The 24,829-nt window shown below is 33.1% G+C and overlaps 3 protein-coding genes across 6 annotated transcripts in view; 2 read left to right on the forward strand and 1 right to left on the reverse strand.

Moving 5' to 3' along the window:
* The window catches only part of LOC100169090 (protein phosphatase PP2A 55 kDa regulatory subunit), an 82,755-nt gene extending 77,255 nt beyond the window's left edge, over positions 1-5,500 (forward strand). For 2 of the 4 annotated variants that reach the window (XM_003243887.4, XM_029489498.1), the window contains exons 3-12: positions 1,631-1,696; positions 1,754-1,851; positions 2,561-2,726; positions 2,796-2,908; positions 3,120-3,297; positions 3,385-3,549; positions 3,616-3,785; positions 3,853-4,068; positions 4,138-4,325; positions 4,394-5,500. In XM_003243887.4, the coding sequence (XP_003243935.1) occupies positions 1,631-1,696; positions 1,754-1,851; positions 2,561-2,726; positions 2,796-2,908; positions 3,120-3,297; positions 3,385-3,549; positions 3,616-3,785; positions 3,853-4,068; positions 4,138-4,290 (1,325 nt within the window). In that variant the 3' untranslated portion in view covers positions 4,291-4,325; positions 4,394-5,500. Of the gene's footprint in view, positions 1-86; positions 325-347; positions 753-1,630; positions 1,697-1,753; positions 1,852-2,560; positions 2,727-2,795; positions 2,909-3,119; positions 3,298-3,384; positions 3,550-3,615; positions 3,786-3,852; positions 4,069-4,137; positions 4,326-4,393 lie in introns of those variants that run through there. The other 2 variants (XM_003243886.4, XM_001949160.5) reach the window with 2 other exon arrangements.
* A 2,820-nt stretch (positions 5,501-8,320) lies between these two features.
* Positions 8,321-10,966, forward strand: LOC100165003 (drebrin-like protein B). Its single transcript, XM_001952104.5, has 7 exons — positions 8,321-8,877; positions 8,957-9,012; positions 9,148-9,260; positions 9,326-9,538; positions 9,606-9,770; positions 9,832-10,060; positions 10,119-10,966. Exons 1-7 carry the CDS (start codon positions 8,792-8,794, stop codon positions 10,256-10,258), a joined length of 1,002 nt encoding a protein of 333 aa, XP_001952139.1. The 5' UTR covers positions 8,321-8,791; the 3' UTR covers positions 10,259-10,966.
* On the reverse strand, positions 10,584-21,957 carry LOC100162917. The gene is made up of 3 exons (XM_001949273.5): positions 20,919-21,957; positions 13,054-13,456; positions 10,584-11,577 (listed from the first exon to the last, which is right to left on the reverse strand). The coding sequence occupies exons 1-3, from the start codon at positions 21,085-21,087 to the stop codon at positions 11,376-11,378; spliced, it is 774 nt and encodes a 257-aa protein (XP_001949308.1). The 5' UTR covers positions 21,088-21,957; the 3' UTR covers positions 10,584-11,375.
* Between the last annotated feature and the right edge of the window lie 2,872 nt (positions 21,958-24,829).

A 24,829-nucleotide genomic window follows, 5' to 3' on the forward strand; every position in this document is an offset into this window, starting at 1 on the left:
CGCACCCCCCCACCGCCCGCGACGCACACGCACCGCCTTGTACTTTTTCCCAATCGAAAAATCACATCACGCCGCCGTCCGTCCGCCGTCGCGATTCTCTCTTATCCGCCGCCGCCGCCGCCGCCGCCGCTGCCGCCACCGACACACCGTTCGCGTTCCGTGGTCGGGTTTTGTTTTGATTGTTATTATTATTTATTTATTGAATTTTTTTTTTTTTTTAATTTTAAATTTTTTTTCACTCAAATGGTTCATCGAACGTAATTACGGTGGATAATCTAATCAAAAAAAGGCGCTGCAACAGCGATATCGACGCCGCAATGGCCGGTAAGTGGTTTTCGTAACGTTTTCACCGCCGTCTCACCTCTCTCGCCTCGCCACCGCCACCACCGCGTACGCCGTTTACACTTTGTCGCTGTCGACAACAACCCCGGGCGGCACCTCCGCTACGTTATCGCACGCTTTTCCGCCTCGCGCGATACAGCACCGCCGCCGTCGTCGTCTTCGCGTTTTTCGACCGACCGCACCACCGTTGCGACTACGCAACCTCCGCGTCGTACGTGTGCGTCGTTGTCGTCGTTTGACGAGAGACAAGGCCGATACCCGCCGATTCTGTGCTTGTCACGTTTTTCCACCGACGCCGCCGCCGTCGTCGACACTTCTGCGCGCCAACGTTTCTAGGTCACACGTTCGCTCGCGCACATGAGACTATCCGCTGCCGACAATGATCACAATGACTGACGACGTAGAGAACGGTAAGATGGCACCGTGTAATACCCTATCGTCGTCGTCGTCGCTGTTGTCCGACGGTGCCACCGCAGTGCAGTCGTCCGACGTTACCGTCTTGCCGACGGTGTTCGATACCTAGCACGGCATCAGCTGACCCGCTGTCCACAAAACCAACGGGTGCCTGTAATGTGTCTAGACTCTTCCAGTCGCACTTTACCCTCACTTTCTTGCATGTCCGTACGCTCCCCTGGAAAACTGTACTTCTAGACTGTATCTGAAAGTATTCAACACGATCTATCTGGCTATCTATATAACATTCCTATTTAATAGCACATCGAATATCTTCTAAGCATAGGTATTTGCTGTCCACAAGGTTTAGTCGACCATCAGTACTATAACTTGATTATATTGTAATCTTCCATTTGAGTACATCTTGCAATGGAAAAATGATATTATGTTTCATTTTGATGATATTCACAATAACTTGCCTCTTTTGGATGATACAATTTGAACTTACAGTATAGTTGAATACTCTTATCACTTGGGCAATACCTTTAAAGTTAATTCAACATTAAAATTAACCAAAGTTCAACTTCCTTCGTGTTAAGTAAAGTCCAAATTTATAATACAAAGCAAGTTAGCTATTAAAATAGTACAATATTTTAACTTCTATCATAAGTGAATTTTATATCCGGTTTACATTTACATTGTTTGTAACATATACTTTTAAACCTATAAATATAACAATTTCATAATCAAATATTTATTTTTAATGCTTTGATGAAGTTTATTGGCATCTGCATTTAAATTGTAAACGATTGAAACAGATGCTGCTTGTATATTATTCTACAAAAATTTTATTATTCTGCCAATCTCTAATGCACTACCAATTTATTTTTTGCAGGAAACGGTGAGATACAATGGTGTTTCTCACAAGTTAAAGGCACGTTGGAAGATGATGTTACCGAAGGTAAGTGTATGCAATGTAAATTGTTCCTCAGGTATATATAATCATTTATGTTAACAGCCGATTTAATTTCCTGTGTGGAGTTTAACCACGATGGAGAATTATTGGCTACCGGTGACAAAGGCGGTCGAGTAGTAATATTTCAACGGGATCCAATGGTATGTAAATTAATTCAATTTTGAATTATTCAATTAATTAAACTGATACCTTCAACCCATAATTTCAAATACCTATGCCATATTGAAAAAGTTTTAATCTTCGTCTTATAAATCTATGATCCTAACTTGATTATTTGTGTGCAATAAACTTTCAGAATTTCCTATTAGAATCTGGATATAAAGAAGCTGTCATAAATATTCTCTATTTAAATCTGCTGTAGAACTATGACCAATTAAAATTTATAATACAATATGAAACCAGGTATTGATTTAAATGTATATGTAAAATAGATGAAAACATATTTGTGGCTTCATAAGATATATTTTCAAAAGAAATGTTTAGACTAATTGATTTTTTTATTATTCTTTGATTAGGTATAAATTTACAAATCATGTAGTATTTGTTGCATAAAATACCAATATTTAAAACCTATATATTATATATGATTTAATTACATGTATATTTTTTGGATAACTACAAAATAAATCAAATTAAACAAAACAAAACCTGAATCTATAATAATCTAATAAAATAAATTATAATAAGAAGTGCTGCATTTAAATATCCTGTATAATATGATGGTAAGGAATTAAAATGATATTTTGTTTATTTTATATATAAAAAATAAAGTTTGGCTCTTTCAAGGTTGTATAATATTTTATTTATTAAGTTATACTAGTCATATTAATAACGTATTTAACATTACAGAGTAAAACGTGTATTCCAAGACGAGGGGACTACACTGTATACAGTACGTTCCAAAGTCATGAACCTGAATTTGATTATCTTAAAAGTTTAGAAATAGAAGAAAAAATTAATAAAATTAGGTGGCTCAGACGTAAAAATCAAGCTCATTTTCTATTGTCTACTAATGGTAATATTTTAAAAACACAAATCATAATTATTTAATTACTATTAATTTTTATTTGTGTATTTAATCTAGACAAAACCATTAAATTGTGGAAAGTGTCTGAAAAAGATAAGAAAATTGAAGGATATAATACTAAAGAAGACAGTGGCATCATGAGGGATCCAATGAATATTACTTCCTTGAGGGTACGTTTTAATGTTTTTTATAATGTTTTATTATTTAAATTGTCAGAGGTGCTGCTCATGAGTAGTTTCTTTTCTCCTATATCCGTGTATAATTTTCTATTCTTTTTTTTTTAAATTACTGTTACCAAATTTATTTATAATATCATACTATAGTATTTAATATTGATTAAAAATATGTATTTTAAATATAAAAAATATTTGAAATTTGCAGGTGCCAGTGTTGAAGTCAATGGAACTAATGGTTGAAGCTTCTCCAAGAAGAGTATTCGCCAATGCTCATACTTACCATATTAACTCAATCAGTGTAAATTCTGATCAAGAAACCTATCTATCAGCTGATGACCTAAGAATAAATTTATGGAATTTAGAAATCACTGATCAAAGTTTCAGTATCCTTTTACTTTTATTTGATATTTAATTCTACAGTTTTTAAATAAGAAGTGTAAGTATTTTTCCTTAGTGTAGCAAATTAATAGATATTGTTGATATTAAACCGACTAACATGGAAGAGCTCACAGAAGTCATAACAGCAGCTGAATTTCATCCGCTAGAATGCAACTTATTTGTATACAGTAGTAGCAAGGGTACAATTCGTCTATGTGATATGCGATCTTCAGCATTATGTGATAAACATGCCAAATGTTAGTGTTTAAATAACATATTATTGATATGTAAGACTATTAACAATAATGTTATTATTTTTGTAGTGTTTGAAGAACAAGATGATCCAACAACGAGAAGTTTCTTTTCTGAAATCATATCTAGTATATCTGACGTGAAAATATCCAATTCTGGCCGCTACATGATGTCTAGAGATTATATGACTATCAAGGTTTGGGATTTACATATGGAAACTAAACCAATTGAAACATATCCCGTATGTATACATATTCAAATTTTATCTTATCAATGCCAACATTTTATTGATAAATAATAATTTTTAGGTGCACGAGTACTTGCGGCCTAAACTATGTTCATTGTATGAAAATGATTGTATTTTCGATAAATTTGAATGCTGCTGGTCGGGCACTGATCAATATATTATGACTGGTGCTTACAATAATTTCTTCCGAATGTTTGATCGGGCAGCTAAACGAGATGTCACATTAGAAGCTTCTAAAGAAATTGCTAAGCCTAAGACAGTATTGAAACCTAGAAAAGTAAGAATCTAATATTATTAAACAATTAATACTACTTTATGTGTTCTAATTTAATTATTCCTAAATTAGGTGTGTATAGGAAATAAACGTAAAAAAGACGAGATTAGCGTCGATTGTTTAGACTTTAATAAGAAAATTCTTCACACTGCATGGCATCCAAATGAAAATATTGTTGCTGTTGCGGCCACCAATAACTTGTATTTGTTCCAAGATAAATTGTAGCCTTAGCTCTGACTACCGCTTTCATCGTCTTTAAAGTATGTTAATTTAACATTGAAAAGTATTTTTTGAAATGCTTAATATTATGTATGTTATTTGATTTCAGTGTCTTGACAGGATGGGATTCTGATTGCGGATTAACAAAATGTATAAGAAAATACACACAGCGTTGAGCCTCTATGACAGAGGATAAGATTCTGGTATCTTATTTTACTCAACAATATATATTGTACAAAAAAAATGTCTCCCTCAGAATCCCCTTTTTGGATAATACTACTCGGCTCGTTTTATACACATTTTTTTTTTTTAATTTCCCTTACCAAAATTTATTTCTATTAGTTTACAGTTCTCTAACGAGAAATTACCTTCTTTTTATATATATTTAATAATTATAAATTAACATAAATTTTTTTTAGAGTAAAAAATTACTTCTGTATAACTTTTCTACAAGGAATATTTAATTATTTTTAGTGGCGAGCCAAATATTCAATTTAATTATCAAAAAAAAAATTGTAACAGTGATGCGTAGATTATGCGATCATTTATATATTTATTTATTTTTGTGTACTGTACATACCGATGTTTTTTATGATAATAGTTAATGTGTAAGGTTACAAAAAACTCGCGAAGAGTGAAGGTCAAACACTAATGAAAAATCAAAGAAAATATATTTTCAATTGTTTTGTTTCTTGTTTGGTCTTCGCCAAACACCATGATGGACGGATATAAATTTGTTGAAAATCAAATTAAATTTAATACACGTAAAACTAATTATTAAAAAAATGTGTACAATAACCTAAAAAGATGATAAAAAGAAGCCTCGCATCTGTTTTTGACGGGTGATTACGGCTATTGTTGTTTTCTCTTTTTATTTTTACAAATGCTAAAATTATTTTTACGCCCGTGAATTTTATTTTCTGTACCTATTTATTGATAATAATAATAATAAGTATTAATTGACTCGAATTAGATTATTATATTTATTATTCACATTCTGATATATATTATTATTATTATTGATATTAATATTATTTGAATATGTGCGCACATACAGCATCTTCATACCTGAGATCTATGTTAAACTTGAATAATTATTAATTGTAACAACTATATGGTTTATTAAAAATAGGGTAGTCACTGTTTTTTCATCAATTCAGTTGGCATGAAAAATACAAAATTTATTATTTAAATACAATCTGGAGATAAAAATCAATTCAGTTTTTTTATTTTTTAGATTATCGTAAAACGAAAATTGTACAATGATTAGATTTCATTGTTACTCTTTATATTAAATCCAAGAGCAATAATGGTAAAGGATGAAATTATTATGGTTCATTGTGATGAAATAAAAAAAAACTGGTCTACTGGGCAGATATTATCTGTGTTATAGCAAATACAAAATTAAAAATGTATTTACAGAAAAAAAAAAATTGTCATTTAAAAACCGTTTTAATTGACCTTATTGGCATTCAGTAAAACAAATTGGTAATTTGTACAAGGCCAAAGTTAGACTTGATTTTCTTATGACGGGAGTGGCTTCGCATTTGTTGAACAACAACTTGCACTACTGAATTGCTTTATGAATTTTCAACTTATAAAACGTTAAATGATTAATAAATGACAATTTGATAGGTATGGCTTTGTTTACCTCAAGTTGATGTGACGAATATAATAGTGATTGATTCCATCACACAACTTAAGTTGTTATTGGTTAACCTAATGCCTATGTTCTCTCTGGTGAGTAAGTCGTTCAGTTGCGACTTCCGTTAATTGGCGATTTGCTGAAATACGATCTGTCGCACACTGTAATGTAAACATGGCCACCTAATATGGGTAATTTAGTTAGTTGGGTACAGGGGGGTGTAGCTCTATAGAGAATTGCTGCGTTACTCTGATAATATGAATTACGAAATCAGAATGCCAACTGTTGAAATGTAATGAGTAATAAGTAAAGTTGGCAAGTTGCAACTTAAAATTGTTCTATTAATTTTCGATGGTCACCATTTACGAATTAATCTTTTATTTATGATTATTACGAATTAACGTACTAACGCGTGTGACATTTGAGTTTTAGTCATCCTATTATAGTATTATTTTTCTGTGTTTAAATAACAAAAGTTAGTACCTACATTTGATTCTTTATAAATTATTTCCTATGTAACGGTTTATTTCATGTTTAACATCAGATGCCGTCCAAAAACTGTATTGTTAAATTTTGTGACACAACATACAAAGACAAAAAAACTATTCGGCATTTATTTCCTCGAGATGAATCTCTTTTTTATACTTGGGTTCAACGCACAGGAAATCAAAAATTAAATAATTTGAGTATGCCAGTTATTTACAAATCATATGTTGTTTGTGAAAAACATTTTGATGACAGCTGTAAGAGCATAGGAACTAAAAAGTTGAATCGCAATGCTTTACCAACATTGAAGTTGCCGATTGGTTTGTAATACATAACGTATATTTAATGTGTGTGCACGTTTGTGTTTTGTTATTTAGCTACATTTGGATTATTTTACTAACAAAAAACTATAATTTTTATAATAGTTATACATCTAATTCAGGTAGGTATGTTCTTTATGATAATTTATGTTTGGTTATTTTATGTACCCAGCTATTGTATTTCAAAATAATATTTTAACAAAATGTAAATAATTGTATTTTAACATCCTAGGAAAATAATATTGTCTACTAATACTTGTTGTAATCATTAAGGACTTCTAGTCAAAGTGTCAACCTCACTGGGATGTTTCAATCAATGTTTGTATGTACCTACTATCTTTGTGTTTTAGATAGTTTGAAAGAGTTTGTGCTATTAAACAATTATGATGAAACCGTAAAAAATTTAGAAGAGGAGCAATATGATTGTAACATTAATACTCAAATCATTTCTGATAATATCAATCAAATACCTTCAATAGTACAAGAGAATACTAGGTCGTATGTTACAGGGTGGGTGATAAAAAAAATTAAACCTTTTTTAAATAACTGTAAAATTTGCCAATATAAACTAACATCGAATAAATTCTTAAACGAACATAATTTTATTAATGTCCGGGAATATGATAAAAGTAAACTAAATTATCCTACCAGAGAGTCCACTCATTTATATACATTGGTTATTCATTTTTTTAATATGTTTATATCTGATTTTATTGCAAAACCAAACTTGCAAAAAAATTTAATATCAAACATTAAAAATTATATTGATATTCAGTCTCTAAATTGTCCAAAACATGACCTCCAAAATATATTTTTAAATGCATCAGTTCGATTATTAATTTTTTCATATGTCAAAGAAATTAATTATATTTTAAATAAAGGTGAGAATAATACAAAGGATTCTTTAAATACAATTAAGATTGCAGCTCTAAAGTACACCAAAACTTATAAAACAAAAAAAATTAAGATAAATTTGATGAAATGTGGTAGAGATTAAGAGATCTAGGTATATTATGTTATATAAATAATTTACTTTGTTTTTTAATATATAAATGTGTATATTATATATAATATATAATGTATATTTGTATTAATATGAACTGTATTATTCTTTGTTTATAGTTCAATAAAAAGTTATGCTTCTATTAAAATTATTTGATTTATTTTTTGTTTATTGTGAATAATATACATATTATGTATACCTAAGTATTATGACATAATATTCCATATTATATTATGTGTATATTTTTCAATTAATATTATCCATTACATTGCCATTATAATGTTTCATGTTTGAGCCGTTTGAGGTGTACAGTAATTAATTGAATGTTAATTAATAAGTACCTATCAAACAACAATAATTAATAAGAATACTAAATGCCTAAATAGTAAATACTAGATACAAATAGAAAAAAATTGGTTTTATTGACTTACTATCGATAAGGTAAATCTATCGATTATTTTAATTACTATCGATATGTAGGATAATATCGATAGTTTAGTTATTACGATAACCGGTGAGCGCTAGAATCGCTGTTTCAGTTGTCTGCTGGTGAGTCGGTGTTCTATTAATCTTTTATCTATGGTTGGGTAATAGAGAAATGATTGTAATGTTTCGTAAACTATGGATACTTGCTTCTGGACTATGATGTCGTTACTCTGTATTTAGTCCATCTATTTTGTGGTTCAGTCACTGAACTTCAGTGACACTTTGCCGGTACGGTGTATTTTCTATGGTTGGCATTATTGCTCGTGTTATCGGCGAATGTGCCGAGATAGTAGTGATAGTACGGTATCAGCCACGGGCTAAATAATTATTTATTATTATATTTACCGCCGTCCGCCCCGATCTATCTTGAATCGCGCCTGTGACAGCAACAAGCGGTGATAACCGAAGTGAATTGAACAGTGAATAATTCTTGGAGTCTCGAATGAATTGTGGCAATTATTATTGTCTTCGACATTCGGCAATAATTCCATAGATATTAGCATAGGTAGTGAAATTGTATTCTACACACAAGCTTGTAGTGTTATTGTTAATTTTACCGTCACGAACATGTCCCAATTGGACGCGAACAAAAACAGACAGCAGATATTGGACACTTGGAAAGATGTGGTGGATGACAAGACGCCGACCAACTGGTGAGTACTACAACACGAGTTGTGGGCTGTGAAGAAAGTCTGACGCCATAACGGTACCTGATTATAATTTTTTTTTCAGGGCCGTCTATGGCTACGAGGGTCCAACTAACATACTTAAGTTTATTAGCCAAGGAGGTACGCCCTTATATGTATTTGCTTGAGTCATCACTAAAATACTTTTTTGTGTATTATATCTAATATAGCATACCTAGGTAGTTCATTCATACATTTAAAAGTCTATTATAATATTTGTTTTTCTATACTTTGCAGAAGGGGGAATCGAAGAAATGAAAGAAGACTTAAATAGCTCTAAAATAATGTATGCATTCTGTCGAGTGTTAGACCCAAAGACAAGCCTTTATAAATGTGTCTTAATAAATTGGGTTAGCAAATCAATAATTTATAAATGTTTTTTTTTAATTTTAAAAATTATACTTGTTATTTTCAGCAAGGAGAAGGAGCGCCTATTGTCAGAAAAGGAACTTGTGCTAATCACATTCGTGATGTATCTAACATTTTAAAGGGAGCACATGTTACTATAAACGCACGTAATGATGATGAGGTGGATACAGATATAATACTATCTAAAGTTTCTAAGTCATCGGGGTCAGTTTACTCATTTAAAGAAAGACTTGACCAGTCGCAGCCACAAGAGAAAATTGTAAATTCATAAACAAGAATTATTCTTATTCATATAGACATTTCTAACAATGGAATAATTGTTTCAGGGTACTTCCTACAAAAGAATTCAACCTAATTTAGAAATAAATTCATCGGAAAGGGACAAGTTTTGGGCAGCTGAAGAAGAAAAGGAAAAATTAAGACAAGAAGAAGAAAGAAAGAAAAAAGAACAAGAGCAGAAAAAAATAGAGGATGAAAGACTATTGCGAGAAGTAAGATTTTATAACAAATATTTTATTATTCAAGTTAAAACCAAATTTAAAACTTTTATAGGATGCTGATAGAATAAGAAGAGATTCAATAATAAATGAAGAAATTCCCAAAACTGAACCAAAACCTACTGTTGCTGAAGCAGAATCAGAAAAACCAGAAGATGTTAAAATTGAATCAGCAAAACCTGAATTAGTCCCTGAAGAAATTGAAATTGAAAATCAAAATGGACAAAATAATGTCGAGGATGATTTAGGAATTAAAGCTGAAGCATTGTATGATTATCAAGCAGGTAGTAAAAAATTTATTTTTATTTTTAATTAAATTTAACATGATTTTTTCTTGTCTAGCTGATGATACAGAAATTTCATTTGATCCTGGTGACATAATTTGTCATATTGATAAAATCGATCAAGGCTGGTGGCAGGGTTTGAGCCCTGATGGTACATTTGGTCTATTTCCGGCCAATTATGTTCAACTGCTTCCTTAAGATTGTTCTAGATACTAGATTCCTAGTTCTTTCATTTATACCATAATAATAATTACTAATTAGTATTTATAACTGCTATTTTATTATTAATTTATATTAATTCATCACAATAGGTAATAATTGGTTGTGAAAACATGTTTGAATCATATTTAAGTTTTAAATATTTAAATCCAATGTTTTGGTAATAATTACGATTATTGTTAATATAGTTAAATATTTATTTATTTAATGTTTCTATTAAATTTTAATTAAATTTTAATAACTATTTTTATTTTTTTACCAGAAACAACCTTATCTAATAAAAAATAAATAAAAAATAAACAAATTTTTATTTTATAGTAAATAATATAATATACCATATACATTTATTTGTACAACTTATATCATATAGTTATTAGTTAACAACAGTATACATCTTTGGAAATTCTCGATTAAGTATTTGTAACAAAAAATACTTAATTAACTTATTGTACCAATCATTGATCAAAATTTAGATAATACATACTGATATTTTGTTTCAGTAAAGATAATTTTTTTTTTTTGTACTAATCCAATGTTTGAATTATTGTTAGATTATAAACAATTTATAAATTATTACTAGATTTTTAACAATTTAAAATCATAATATTAATGTTTGTATTTCTTGCTAATTATTCTGTTCATCATTCATGTGTTAACTGTTAAATAAATATTATGTTATTACTATTTCATGTGGATTAATCGTGTTGTATGTTCTATATATATTTTGTGCCACTATGGTCTATGAAGTAGTTGTCAGAACTGAAAACAATAACAAAGTATGTGTTTATAATATAACATGAATTTATGACTGTACATTAAGTAGTTTAAAAAAAAGTAGTGAGCGATTACACATAAGTTTGTCTATACAGAACTACAGAATACGTCGTTCTTATTCTCACTGTTATGAAAAAATATTCAGCACCCACCACTAGTGTACAACTTTTTATTTCTCATTGTCGTGATACTTATTAAGTTTAACATTGAACATTGTTTACTAAAATTTGCTTAACATTAATATCCTTAAATAGTACAATACATAATCTTATTAAATGATTTAACTTTTTGTACAAACATATCATAGGTAGCGCTTAAAATTCTATTTTTTAGGTTCATTTGTAATAGGAACTGTCATAGGAAACTTTCCGCACGCGACAGTAGTCTCCATTTCTTCGATTTCTGCATTTGACACAATTATTGACACTGCTCTCTTTATCTTTGCCACAGTGATGGGTTTCAACTGTTTGACTGTTTGTGCCATGGCATGGAAAAATGCGTCCACCGAGTCCATGTCTTCTAATCTGAATACAAAGCATAATACGCTACAATGTACCTAGTTAAAATTACCACTTAATAGATAACTCAGACTCCATCAGCCACAACTATTCTACATAACCAATATTCTACTCTTTGGTCTTGAAAATAAAAATAATGGGCCACTTATAGTTTGATAAGGTTGATGTACTTAGCCGAGAAATGCCAAACCCAGGGGTAGACTGTATAAATGGTATACTCTCCTAGAGGATAGGCGGAAATTCATTAAAATATCAAAAATAATAGGTATATAAATATAATAGGTAGATATTATTTTTAAGTTCAAATTTGGACGAAATTAGACATTTAAACGTAGAATAACTACTTTAGTTATTTTGTCCTAAATTATTCGAAAACACTGTTCATACTGTGACCAAAAAATCTAAATTATATGATTTGTAAATAATTTGAGAAATATACTCGTATCAGCAAATTCCCCAAAAAAAATTTTGAAAAAAGTTATTACGTTCCAAATTATTCATTTAATCAAAAACATATTAATATTTAAAAAAATTCTAAAACTAAACGTTGAAATAAATGTTTTTACTATAAAAATTAATTGTCCTTATAATCAGATTCACAAATTGGCTATTTTGAACTTATCCAAAAAAATTTAAATCAAATTTAAAATTTAAAATTTTCAGTGTTAAAAAATAAAAATAAGTTTTTGAATAATATATGTGTAGCCCAGGTGACTATAAGTTATATATATGTAAAAAAAATCTTTATACTGATTAGAACAAAAGTTATTCCAAAAGTCAGTTATATCTGTTACACCCTGTATAATGTATATAGGTACCTATTATCTAGGGCATATAATATATATTTAGAAAATTTTAAATCGTCCAGCCCCGGGTTCCTCGCAATCACCTATACCATCGACTGCCCCAGTGCCGCAACATCCGCAGGGGGCAGACGGGGCATAGCCCCTGTAGAGGGCCGCTAATCGTTGGCTCAGGGGGGGGGGGTCTGCATCTATTTTAAATTTTTAAATAATTGCATTGTAATCTAATTTTTAAATCAAATAAATTATGTATATTAAATAAACATATTTATTTTTATAATTTATTATGCCATCTAATTTGTTGTCGAAGAACAGGGCCTCTATTTATCCATAATAATATCTATAGTTATCTATAAAATTATATTATTATATAGTGTTTCATTGTCATCAAATTTTTTTTATGTGTGTAAAGCTATAATTAATATTTATAATAACAAAAAGAACACTAAAAGTGTAGTTATATTTTAATAACAATACACTGGGTAGTGGGCCTTCGCATTATATTTTTAGGCTTTTTCAAAAAAAAAATCACCATCATTATTTATTTTTGTATAGGTGACTTATAAAAAAATATTGTATACATACACCTGAGGGCCCCGCATATACATTGACTCATTGTCCGGGGCCCCACGAATCCTAATTGCGGCACTGGACCAGCCCCTCCCCGTGAGCAACTCACTTGTAATTAGTGGCGGCCGCCTGTTTGTACCGCTGGTCGCACAGGAAATGTATGGACCTGTCCAGGGCTTCGTGTTCGCTGCAAGACTTGTCCATGTTGGACTGTTCGTAGAGCATTTCGGCGGCCGTCTGCTGTTGGTCGTACGCCGACGGTTCGCATTCTATGGCGGGCTTGATGTCGGCGGCCATCAGCAGCGAAGAGGTGTTGTCCTCGTCGCCGTTGCTACTTCCGTTGTCGTCCTCGTCGCGGAAGGACACGTGCGGCAACAGGAACGCAATTTGCTTCTCCAGCTTGTACGGGCGCATGGCCGCCGCCGCGGTGTACATCTCCATCGTCTTTTTCTTCTTCAGATGCCTCACGAAACCGTCCCGTAGCGTTTTCCACCGGACTTTCAACCGTTCCACTGAAATCCAGGAAAATTTATTGACGACAAGTTAATTTTTACCAGTCGCACAATCGTCGCGGTTCGACGGCGCAGTAGATAGGCTACGCCTATGCCACCGCAGTCGGACTCGTAGAGTAGTTTATTACTTTATTATAATTATTAATATATTATATGGGTGACATGGACAACTCCAATTTCAGTGGCAGCGAGAGATTAATCCGGCCCATTCTCCAAATACGCCGTTATAACTCCCGTAGTTTTACCTTTTTTACAATATAGGGTATCAAAATTAAAATTGTAGTGGTTTTTTGGTTTTGAATTTTTTACCATAAATGGTAATAATATTTGAAGGGGTGAGTGGATAAAGGCATTAAGTGACATTTTTTGAAAAATGGTTTTTATTTTATGGATGAAAGTGTTAGGGTACTTTACATTTTGATAAATGTATTAAAGCAGCCTATGATGTATAAAATAATCCTAATTATGTGTGCTTAACTTAAAAACTCTAAAAGTTCCAAACATTTAAAAATTTATAAACTATGATGATGCTTTCTGAAAAGTTTAAAAAATGTCAATTAACACTTTTATCCACTCACCCCTTCATTTAAAATTTAAAGCCATGTACATTTTTTTTATAGGTTGATTCGTGTTATACTGGTAGATAATTATAAAATATTTATCAACAGTTTACGTTTATCCCAAAAAAATTAAAAAATGTATATAATTGTTTTATCTACAATGATCATCATTTGTGTAAGTATAACTTTACCGATGCTCATTATTCAATATTTCCCGGCCACGGGAGTCCCAAAAATAGTTCATGGGCAGCATAATATTATGGTGCCTTGTGCGCACGCCTATGATAGGCAAATACTTTTACCTAGTGTATTTATTATTAATTTTAAACTTGATTTACAGTGTAAATAGGGAGGGCTTAAGGGGATGGTGGTGAGAAGACGGGGATCCCCCGAAAAATAATATTAACTTATAATGTAATAGATAATATTACCATGATATTACCTATATAATTACCTAAACAGCGTAATAAAAAAAATGAATTTATCCTCAATCTATTTTGCCCTCCCCCCTAACGTTTTACCCGTGATTGACCATGTATAATAGAGGGTTTTGCTCATCATAAATTCATCAAGTTATAATAAATTTCCTCTCGCCACCCTGTCACCGCACTTACTGGCTACCACGATGATTTACCGTTTACGTATATAGTTTTTATTGGATAAATGTGGGAAACCATAATAACTTATGAGTTACTGTGAAAACGATTTCTTAATTAACAGCCAATAAAATAGGTATGAAAAAATTATTCATCGAGTACAATTTCAAAATAAAAATTAAATAACATTTTCTTTCAGTTTTCGAAAAACTATGAGAATAATCTATTCCGAAGATAAAAATAATAAGAATTAGTTGCGCCAACGTGACAGCACTATTGATTGTATATAGAAACAGCACAGAATATTATATTACGTAACAGTGAATTGTAAAAAAATAATAATCAATTTCTGCAGAAACCGTTCTCGGAATTGTTTAATTTAATATTATTCAAGAGCTGACGACTGAAACATTGTTAGGTAAGTTCGCAGTTTTGATGCAAACTAAAATATTAAATTATAGGTTTCGTGGAAAATTGAACGAAAGTTACCATACAGGATATTATATTTGATATCGTAGACTAATGGATACATGTTTTCATCCACTGCACAAAATGAATAGGTAACACGGACTAAGGTCTATAATGTCTACTGTAAGAAATCACTATATAGTATGTAGTCCAATATATCGAGAACCATGGTTAGGTTAGGTTAGTCCATATATATCGAGAACCAGAGGCGGGAAATGAAGTCTGCGCACTATTTGTTTTCTCTCTCTGACCGACACGCAACATAGCAAATTCACGTTTAGCAGAACCATTAACCAGTGGCGTCCGCAGGGGGGGGGATAACGGGCTGAAGCCCCCCCCCCATTGCCCGTATTATTATTACTTTTTTCAAAAATATTTATCTAGTTTCAACTCTCAACTATAGTAAGCAAGACGTAAATTTCATATATGTCTTACCAAAATGAATTCATTTTTGAAAAAACAATGTATTTGCATACCAATTTTCATAAATCATCTGTAATTTTTAGGTAAAAGTATGAATTACTTGTATGAAAGACCTTGTATTAAATTCAGGGACGTAGCCAGGATTTTATTTGGGGGGAAGGGGGGGGGGGGTCAAGTCAAGTCAAAAAAAAATAATAAGTAATTTTAACCATTTTTATTAATCAATTCAAAATTCATAATGACCTACAGACTGCTATATTATGTACATATTGTAAAAAAAAAATATCTTATAAATAAAAAAAATGTAGGTATAAATATAACATAGATATAATAAATTTCTTATCAACATGGTTATTATGGAGTTTATAGTTTATACGAGGGTTTATCGTCTATGTATATTGTATATATTTATATATATATATATGTATCTACCTCATATCCAGCTATATGGTATACGTATACGTCATACGAGTACCTATATATATATATTTATGTGTGTGCTAACCGTATTATTTTGTAATTTTTTCCATAACATATTATAATTAATTATTAGGTTTACCAGTACAAAAAAAATCATTGTAAAAACACTAGTATTTTCGTTCCACTCAGATTCTAAAAAAAATTTCGTCGATGACATTTCGGGGGGGGGGGGTCCATGGGGTCCGGAAGCTTAGTCCATAGCTTAGAGTTCTGATTCAGATATTATAGTATAATTATATAAATAATAAGGGGATTCGATACCGTGATTTTCTGTTTTTAATATGAAGCACTCGAATCATTGAAAATAGTCGAGTAAGTGCACTTTAAAACTTCGTCCCGACGATATAACGTTTGTAGCGGGACGCGGATATACTCACTTATATATACGATGATATTATCATAATCGCGGATTTATTCCGAACAGTCTCGTTATAATAATATCGGTATAACTCGTATAATATCGCAGTATATAGGTACAGTGGGTATTATTTATTTATTTAATTTGATTTTTACAAGAGGAATACTAGATCGCGTCGATTCTACTCGTAGGTACTGTATTATGATGAATCCGCATAAATCCGTAAAACCAATTTAAGGGTGCGATCATTATTCTAGCGTATATAAACTGTGCCCCTGCACTTCACTGCGACACCACTATAATCATATCAGTATTAATGTATAATACGCATTATCCCTCCGACAAACCACTACGGTATTTGGGTTTGTTTTATACAAGTTCCTTTATTATACCTAATACCCCTTTTAATAATATAATACAGTCGACTCTCGATAACTCGACGTCGGTGGGATTTATTGATAAATTTCGAATTCAGGAGCGTACCCTGCAGGATTTTTATTTAAGGGGGGGGGCTTTAAAATGTCTTACTTTTCTCACACACAAGTTAACAATTTTTATACGTACCTACGTGTATGTACGTCCTTATCACGTACTAATTTAACTATTTATGTTTAGGTGTCTACTATATTTGTGACGATCTGCTATAATATATAATTTGATATAAAAAATTTTTTTTTTTTTTTGGGGGGGAGGGAGCTTCAACCCTAAAGCACCCCTGTGTGCGCCACTATTTGTGAATTACCGAGGGTTCGAATTGCTGTGTGGTTCAAAATATCAAGAGGGCAAAAAAAACAATTGCTGAATTATGAAAACTAATTAATATGAAAACAAATTACGTACCTACGATAATAAATCGATAGTAATTGGATATAATACATAAGTTTATACGTAATTTTAAGGTAAATAATTATTACGGAAAAGATTATAATTTAAGAAATACATTTTGGCGAATAGACTTCAAATAATTTCAGAGCGTTGAACTTAGAATTGTCACGTGTTGACGGATAGTTTTCCGTAAAATTTTGTATTTTACATTATGTGTATTTTACTACGAGTACCGCAAGTACTTGAACGCATTGTTTTTATTCGAATTACTGCGAACATTTTAAGGGGATGAGCAATATTGTTTCAAAATACCGAAAGTCTCAAATTATTGAGAGTCGACTGTATAATAACGCTTTCAAATTATTATGTAATAATTATACAGTATAATATATAGCTGGTAATACAGTATACCTGTATACATAGGTAATGTACTTAAATGTAGTACTGGGACAACGATAAGACACGGTGCTGTGGCAAGAAGTGCAGGCGATATACTTGAACAACTCGATAGAACAATATTATATTACATATCATTATTTTATATCCAACTCCAAATTATATCATTATAATAAATATAATATTTTATAATATGTTTCTTCTACTTTGAATCGTTTAATATTTCACTTCGTACACTAATTATTTTTAGATAACAATATTGAATATATTCGACACTCGACCGTAATTAGTGTGCATTACTGCATTAAGTATACACACACTATTATACTATACATTTACGTAATATACATATTATTATGATGATAATAAGTCCTTGCTCGAATTGGCAAAAAATATGTATAGAGGAGCTCGGTTTAACGATTTAAAAACTGTGTTCCAACTTTCCAACTTTCCAAGCGAAAAAATATCTAACACAGGCCCGTGGGGGGTGGGGAATTTGCCCTCACAGCCCCGTGCATCGTTACAATTTTTTTAAAACACTTCATACAATATACGCCCAGACAGAATTTTGTAATGATAATATTATAATAACGTTATACTAATATTATTCCTTATTATAATGTTATAATAATATTATTAAACAAAAAAATGCTGTCTGAGGGGATTATACCTATTTTCTATACTGCCAATATATGAATGAAAAATTTAAAAATATATTCCATCATGATACATTATGAACATAGAGTTAAATTCGCCGTTCATAAATTTAGTCATGACTAAAAAAAAGCAAACTTTCAAAAACTTTGTTCAGTCTAAAACATAAGCAATATAATTAATATAATATAATTATAGAGAAAGAGAAAAAGCGGAATCGTGAAGGACCGAGGCTGCCAAAACCCAGGCCCGAGGACCACAAATTGGCCCGTCAACGCATTAAAATTTTTCCGCGGATAGGTACGCGTTTTTTTGTCATGAGCTTATCGGCCCGGCGAGATTAGATAGTAAATTGTTATTTGAAATATTGTAAAAATAGAATCCAATAGTGTAAGCAAGTCTTGTCAGTTGATAAGATGGTCCTCCAGCTAAATTTAATTTAAATTATAGCCAGCTTCCAAAATAAATTAGGTGACCTTATGATGGAGTGAGCCGTCGCAACCGGAGTGACTGCCTATACCGGGGGTCGGAAATAGGCGACCTGTGGTCCGAATCTAGGCCTCAGAGAAAACCCTAGGCGGATATTGGAGGGGGGCTTGGTTGCTTAAGCCCCCTGAATGTAACAAACCACACTAGATGTCAAAATAAATTGTGTATTTTAATATACCTATATAAACTTGGTGCCTTGCTATAATAAAGTAGGAGTACTGAGTAGCCACTAGCCACTAGTTAGTAGGTTGAAGCGTTTAAAAATGTATGTTTACGCTAATGGATAAGACAAAAATGTTAAGCCCCCCACGGATGTAACCAAATATCCGCCCATGGAGAGAACATAACTGGATCACTAAAAATATTTTACTTCGATGTTGATTTTTTTTACCGTTATTCGTCTGTCTGCAGACTTAAAATAAGGTGATAACGAAAAAACAGAAAGTTTTCTGGACCTCGAAAATTGTATTTCATACGTCAACCTTCGAAACCAATCAGGGACCGACCTGTATGAACGGCAGTCAGTATAAAAGCCATACAGATATGACGTTACCAAATGAACAAACAAGTCTAAACGAAAATCAAAAATATTAAAAACCAAGAAATCCATCATTACATTATTCCAATTAATTTATCGTCAGCTTTACTGCAATGTTGGTAAGTATAGGTATACTATGTAGTATCATGGGCAACAATTGAAATCGACATCTGAAGACAATCAATTGTGGTATTAGCTCGTGCCGTTCCACCCATTTCAGTGAAAACAAAATAGTTGGCCCGTCGGTCATAAAAAAAATAAATAATAATAGAAGAGCTCCACGCCCCCAAGCACCCCCCTCCTCCCGATTTTAGCCCTATATTATGGTATAGTCGTATATAGATATTAAACCTCAAAGGCGCAAACGTACATATGCCATACACGATATACCCACCTATATACATATTGCCGGGTTTGGTGTGTATATAAGGGAGATGGACACATATTGATATTGTACATAATTGATTTTCAAACAATCAAACGTATATATAGGTATTATAATATATACCGCCGAAACGCGAAAAAAACAAATTTATACAGTTGAAACCACGCGTGGGCGCGTATTTTTTAGGAGTGGGATGCAATAATAGAAACTCGGTGAATATATTGCAAAACCGCGAAAAAAAATCAACCTTGTGCGGTTTTTATTTTCTGCAAAAATCGAAACACATCTACGTATGTTGGTCTTTATATATAGTCCGTATCCAGGGTGATCGTACGTATGTATATCGCGCGCAAACTAAAATGATATATTATACTATCATTATTTCACTATATGTATATACCCGCCGCGATAATCACGTAGTTTTGCGCCCTGTATGTAAATGTTGTACCTGACCTATGGAATTTGTACATTACAGGTTTTATGGTAATAATTGTATATACATTTATAACGCACATATATATTATACATTATACGGTGAACCTCCCCTGACGAAAAACGCCACCGCGCCTTATTTAAATAGCGGTGTTTTATTTTTCAGAGGGGGGGAACTATATATAACACTTTTTATACAAACTGCAGAACCCTTTCAATAGCGGACACCTTCAAATGGCGGGCAATAAATCTCAGCGACCGAGCGGCAGTGGTTGTTTCGCTGTACTTACTAAATAATAAAATTATGGTCAATATTGACCAATACCACACACGACTGATGAATAAATTGGCGGGAAAACGTCGGTTGATCGACTTTCTGCTCGGACGACGACTTGGCCTGGATCCTAGCGATCGGTCGTCGACATAGTGGTTATTTGGGGGGGGGGGTCGTATAGGCGAGTCGGGGACGGTCTTTAGTTTCCCATCTTATAATATAATCGCTGAACGGGATCCACACGTGACTGTACCTATGACAGCTCGACAGTTTAAAAAATTTAAAATTATGACAATAAAAATAAATACAAATATGCTAACTCGTTTGTTAGGGGTGGCATCCCACAAATTGTTTTACTTATACATTTTCCACCCCTCCGCTTATTTTGAGAGCCTGCACTTCTACCACTGAATTGCGACGAATGAGAATATTATAATATTAATATGTAAGGCACATCGTCACACACATATTGTAATATTAAATAATCCTAAAAATAGATTGATATTATATGCGCATATACATATATAAATAAGTTAAACATTAAATAATATAATATAAAACACATTAACATTATTTATACTGACCGTTCTGTTTGTCCTGAGACCCGACCACGGCGGAGCCCACCTCTTTCCACGCGGCGTTCTTGGCGCCGTAGTCCTTGAACACGTGCATTGACTGATCGTAGAGCACCGGTCGATCGCGGACCGCGGCCAACAGTTTTTCGTCGCGCGCTTTGCTCGCCGTCTTCTTCATGTTCGGCCGCTGGTCGTCTCGGACGGCGCGCGACTACAATTAATTATTTTATTATATTATTGCGGCCGCGTCGGGCGCGTAAATATCACGACGATATTATGTTATCGTGTACTGGCCGGTACCTCAAGCGTGTACGTTATTGCCAAACACAATATTATATTGATGATATTACAATATTTACAGGTGCTCAATAATATATTGTCATGTTACGCGTATGCGACTATCTATACGGACGCTTATTTTTTCATGTCGCGGTGATAATAATACTAGACCCACACGATTATTGATACCACAAGACCGGACCGCGACTTGAACGACGTCCGTATACAAGCCACGTAAAAATATGCTATGATGATGCGCGTGCACGCGGTTGCGCTACTGCTGCGAGGACGTGCGCGGTTTTTGACGCGCGACGCTCGGACTGCGACTGTGACTGCGATAATGTAATAATAATAATAAATTTTCCGCCGCCGCCGTTACATGCGCCGCGCGCGCGTAATAATATTACGGTGCGGTCGAGGGAATCGCTAGGCGTCGACGTCGCGCGTATAACGCGCAAACGTATACGTGTGCAGCGCAATGTGTATGCGTATATATATACATATATACGATATCGTACACACGCGCACACGCACGGCGAGGCAGAGTTGTAAAACGTGCGCCGCGCGCGGAACGCGGCTCGGGCGACGGCCGCCTCCCAGCTCGGCCGCCGAGCGAACCAGCGCGCGCGCCCGCGTCATAACGCGCACCACGCCGCGCGCTCTCATAATATTATACACTATCACTGTATATATATATACGCGCGGCGTGTGCGTGTGCGCGCGCGACGTTGTAACGCGACGCGCAATCGATTGCGTGCAGACCGAGGAGGCGGCGGCGGCGGTGTTGTTGTCGCTATACACACACAAACCGATGCCGCCGCCGCGTGCAGGACGCGAAGCCGGCGGACGCCGGTGGGTGGGCCGCACCGATCGGCGGCGGGTGGACGACGGAACGGCGCGCGTGCACGGCGGACGGACGCGCGCGCTGTTTGCGTCCCCGTAATATTATAGTGTAGTAAAATATGCAACGCGTGTACACCGGATGACGCGACGCGGCAGAGGAGTGAGGACTTTGCGACGCCGGACGGTGGGTGGGTGGGGGGGGGGGCTGTTCGAAGCGCAAAATAATTATGTCGTATTATAACGATATTATAACATTCATTCCTGTCGGCAACACGAAAACCGTAAAAAAACGTTTCCCCTTGTTCGCGTGCGCTCCTCGCGTGTTCAACGCGAATTATATAATAAATTATAATGTATACGCGCGCGCCTGCAGTCGTTTTTAGGTTTCGTTTCGGTTGTGCAGTGCACCACCGGCTGGGTGGGGGATGATAGCGATGTGCAAGCGTTAGTTGTGTACCCTGCGGTTGGCGGATTTTCAGAATTTTTCTGGGGGCGGGGGTCGTTTTTAAAGTAAACAATTTTCCGACGGGTATTTCCAAAAGAAGTTGGAGCATTGGTGGCCGGCGGCCGCCGGCCGGTGGGTTCGAAATTAAAATATTTTTCTGCACCACTAGAAATTGAGGCCAATTTACACTACTGCCTACCTCGCTCGTTATAATTTTTCTAAAAATACAACACACACACACACACACTCACACGTTATATAATATATATAGGCGTTATATTATTTTAATTAACATAAATGATTAAAAGTTATTATAGCTCAACAGTTACATTACTACATAGTTCATGTTTATATTAGAGTACATTTTTAATAGGCAACCGAAAACCCAAATATTTTCATTTTTATTCGTTTCTGTTATTATTATTTACTTCAGTAGTATATACTATATAGAGTGCGATTATATTTCGATAAATACGTATACAGTCGCGACTCGCGGCGTTTTAATTCGAATTTTGTTTCGTTTTGCCGTTTTTATTATTATCCGAGTGATCTCTTAATAATCTATTCCAATAATATGTGTGCTACAATATATTATTATAATCGTCATCCCCTCATCCAGCCCTTCGCTGTATGTTTTTATGGCAATATTATACGCGCGCCGAATGCCCAAACTCATAATATTATTATGTTATCTATTTAATATATTATTATTATTATATGTATTATTATGGGTAATCCACGTAGAGAACATCGCCTAAGTTATTATTATTTCTATACATCAACACCTATATTATAGTATATCGTTTTTTTTTCAGAGTTTTATGAAATACTCTCACGCGATGATGCACGGATCACGTGGCGTGGGATTAGTGCCGTCCCAACCACCAGTAACGACGTAACGCCCTAGAGACTAGGGCAACGATTTTTGATGCCCCCCCCCCCAAAAAAAAAAAGTATGCAAAATTAACTTCACATTTTTACCGTATAATTAACCACATTCCTAAAATGTGTTTAATACTTATTAATTAATGATACCTGCCTACTTATTATTATTTTTGAAAATTGACAATATGTATAATTTATTATGTACCAAGTCAAGGTAATTTCTGATCTATAGACTTTAACGATACTGAATGAAATATTGAGATGTGATTTTTAATAAATGCATGTTATATTAAGTTATTAAATTCTTATTAAAATACAACTTTTAACTGTGTCGGGTTCTAGGTATTAGCCTTAAATAATAATATCAGTTCAAGTTCAGATATATAATTCAGAGGTAATATTTATTTACATAAGATTTTATGTAAATGCATGATGTACATGGTATCAGTTTGAGAAGAAATATAAGTAGGTATTTTAGATTCTGAGTGAACCAACGAATATATTGATTTTACAGTTACCTACCTTATATGTTATTAGTTTTTAATTATTTAAATATTAAATTTAATATATTTAAATTAAAATTAAAAATCGTATGATAAATTCATGTTATTAGGTACATTATTGAATATAGACGTTTTAATAACAATGACATTATTGACTGAAAATGTATTGAGCACAATTAAAAATCCAAGAGTTGCTATACAATTGTATAATCATTATACAATTATTATTATTATTATTATTATTATTATATGAAATATAATATAATATATATCAGCATAGGTGCAAATAGCGTTTGAGATTTGGGGGCTAATAGTCAATAGGGCTAATAGGGCCTTACTTTGATAATATTGAATAAGCTTAAAACATGATTAACATGTTAATTATATCATGCTTAAAACAAAATGTAGGAAATGTTTGGGAGGACTATGGACATTCTTGAGGGGCTTAGCCCCTAAAGCCCCCCCCCCCTATTTGCGCCTATTATGTTGTCTACAGTAAAAACCAGCTAATAACCATGCAGTTTGAAGTCTTAAAAAAAATTATACTATGACCTCCTAGTTAGGTATTTACCCAAGGCCTTCAATTGGCTGCCACGAAAATAATGCTTGCATATTTTTATTTGCTAGTCAGCAATGTCAAAAAAAAAATAAAACACTAGATATATTATGTTTCTTTAAATTAATTGTATTCGTTATAAATGTAGTAAAATGTATAATAGTATAGTAATTTGAGATTAATTGATGTTTTCTCAAATTAAATCTAAATTGACAATAGCAATGAACACATTTTTAAATTATTAAAAAGTTAGGTGGGTAGGTATAAGTAATTGTTCATTGCCACACCTAAAAAAAATTAGTTCGGCGCCACTGTATGGTAAGACAATAGTTGTTATATTAGATAAAAAATGTCAAGTATTTTTACCAAATAGATTTTCATAGGTGTTTACAAAAGAACAAAATATGTC

Source organism: Acyrthosiphon pisum, chromosome A2 (assembly GCF_005508785.2).
Source record: "Acyrthosiphon pisum isolate AL4f chromosome A2, pea_aphid_22Mar2018_4r6ur, whole genome shotgun sequence".
In the NCBI taxonomy this organism is placed as follows: Eukaryota; Metazoa; Arthropoda; class Insecta; order Hemiptera; family Aphididae; genus Acyrthosiphon; species Acyrthosiphon pisum.

What these genes read in the sequence shown, in the direction of transcription:
- LOC100162917 (XM_001949273.5), bottom strand. Translation starts at nt 21,087, where the DNA reads ATGAAGAAGACGGCGAGCAAAGCGCGCGACGAAAAACTGTTGGCCGCG. An exon ending in GTCTCAGGACAAACAGAACG is followed by an intron (nt 13,457 to 20,918) that starts GTCAGTATAAAT and finishes CCTGGATTTCAG; the next exon opens with TGGAACGGTTGAAAGTCCGG. An exon ending in GCGGCCGCCACTAATTACAA is followed by an intron (nt 11,578 to 13,053) that starts GTGAGTTGCTCA and finishes CTTTGTATTCAG; the next exon opens with ATTAGAAGACATGGACTCGG.
- LOC100165003 (XM_001952104.5), top strand. Translation starts at nt 8,792, where the DNA reads ATGTCCCAATTGGACGCGAACAAAAACAGACAGCAGATATTGGACACT. An exon ending in GACAAGACGCCGACCAACTG is followed by an intron (nt 8,878 to 8,956) that starts GTGAGTACTACA and finishes TTTTTTTTTCAG; the next exon opens with GGCCGTCTATGGCTACGAGG. An exon ending in AATGTGTCTTAATAAATTGG is followed by an intron (nt 9,261 to 9,325) that starts GTTAGCAAATCA and finishes TGTTATTTTCAG; the next exon opens with CAAGGAGAAGGAGCGCCTAT.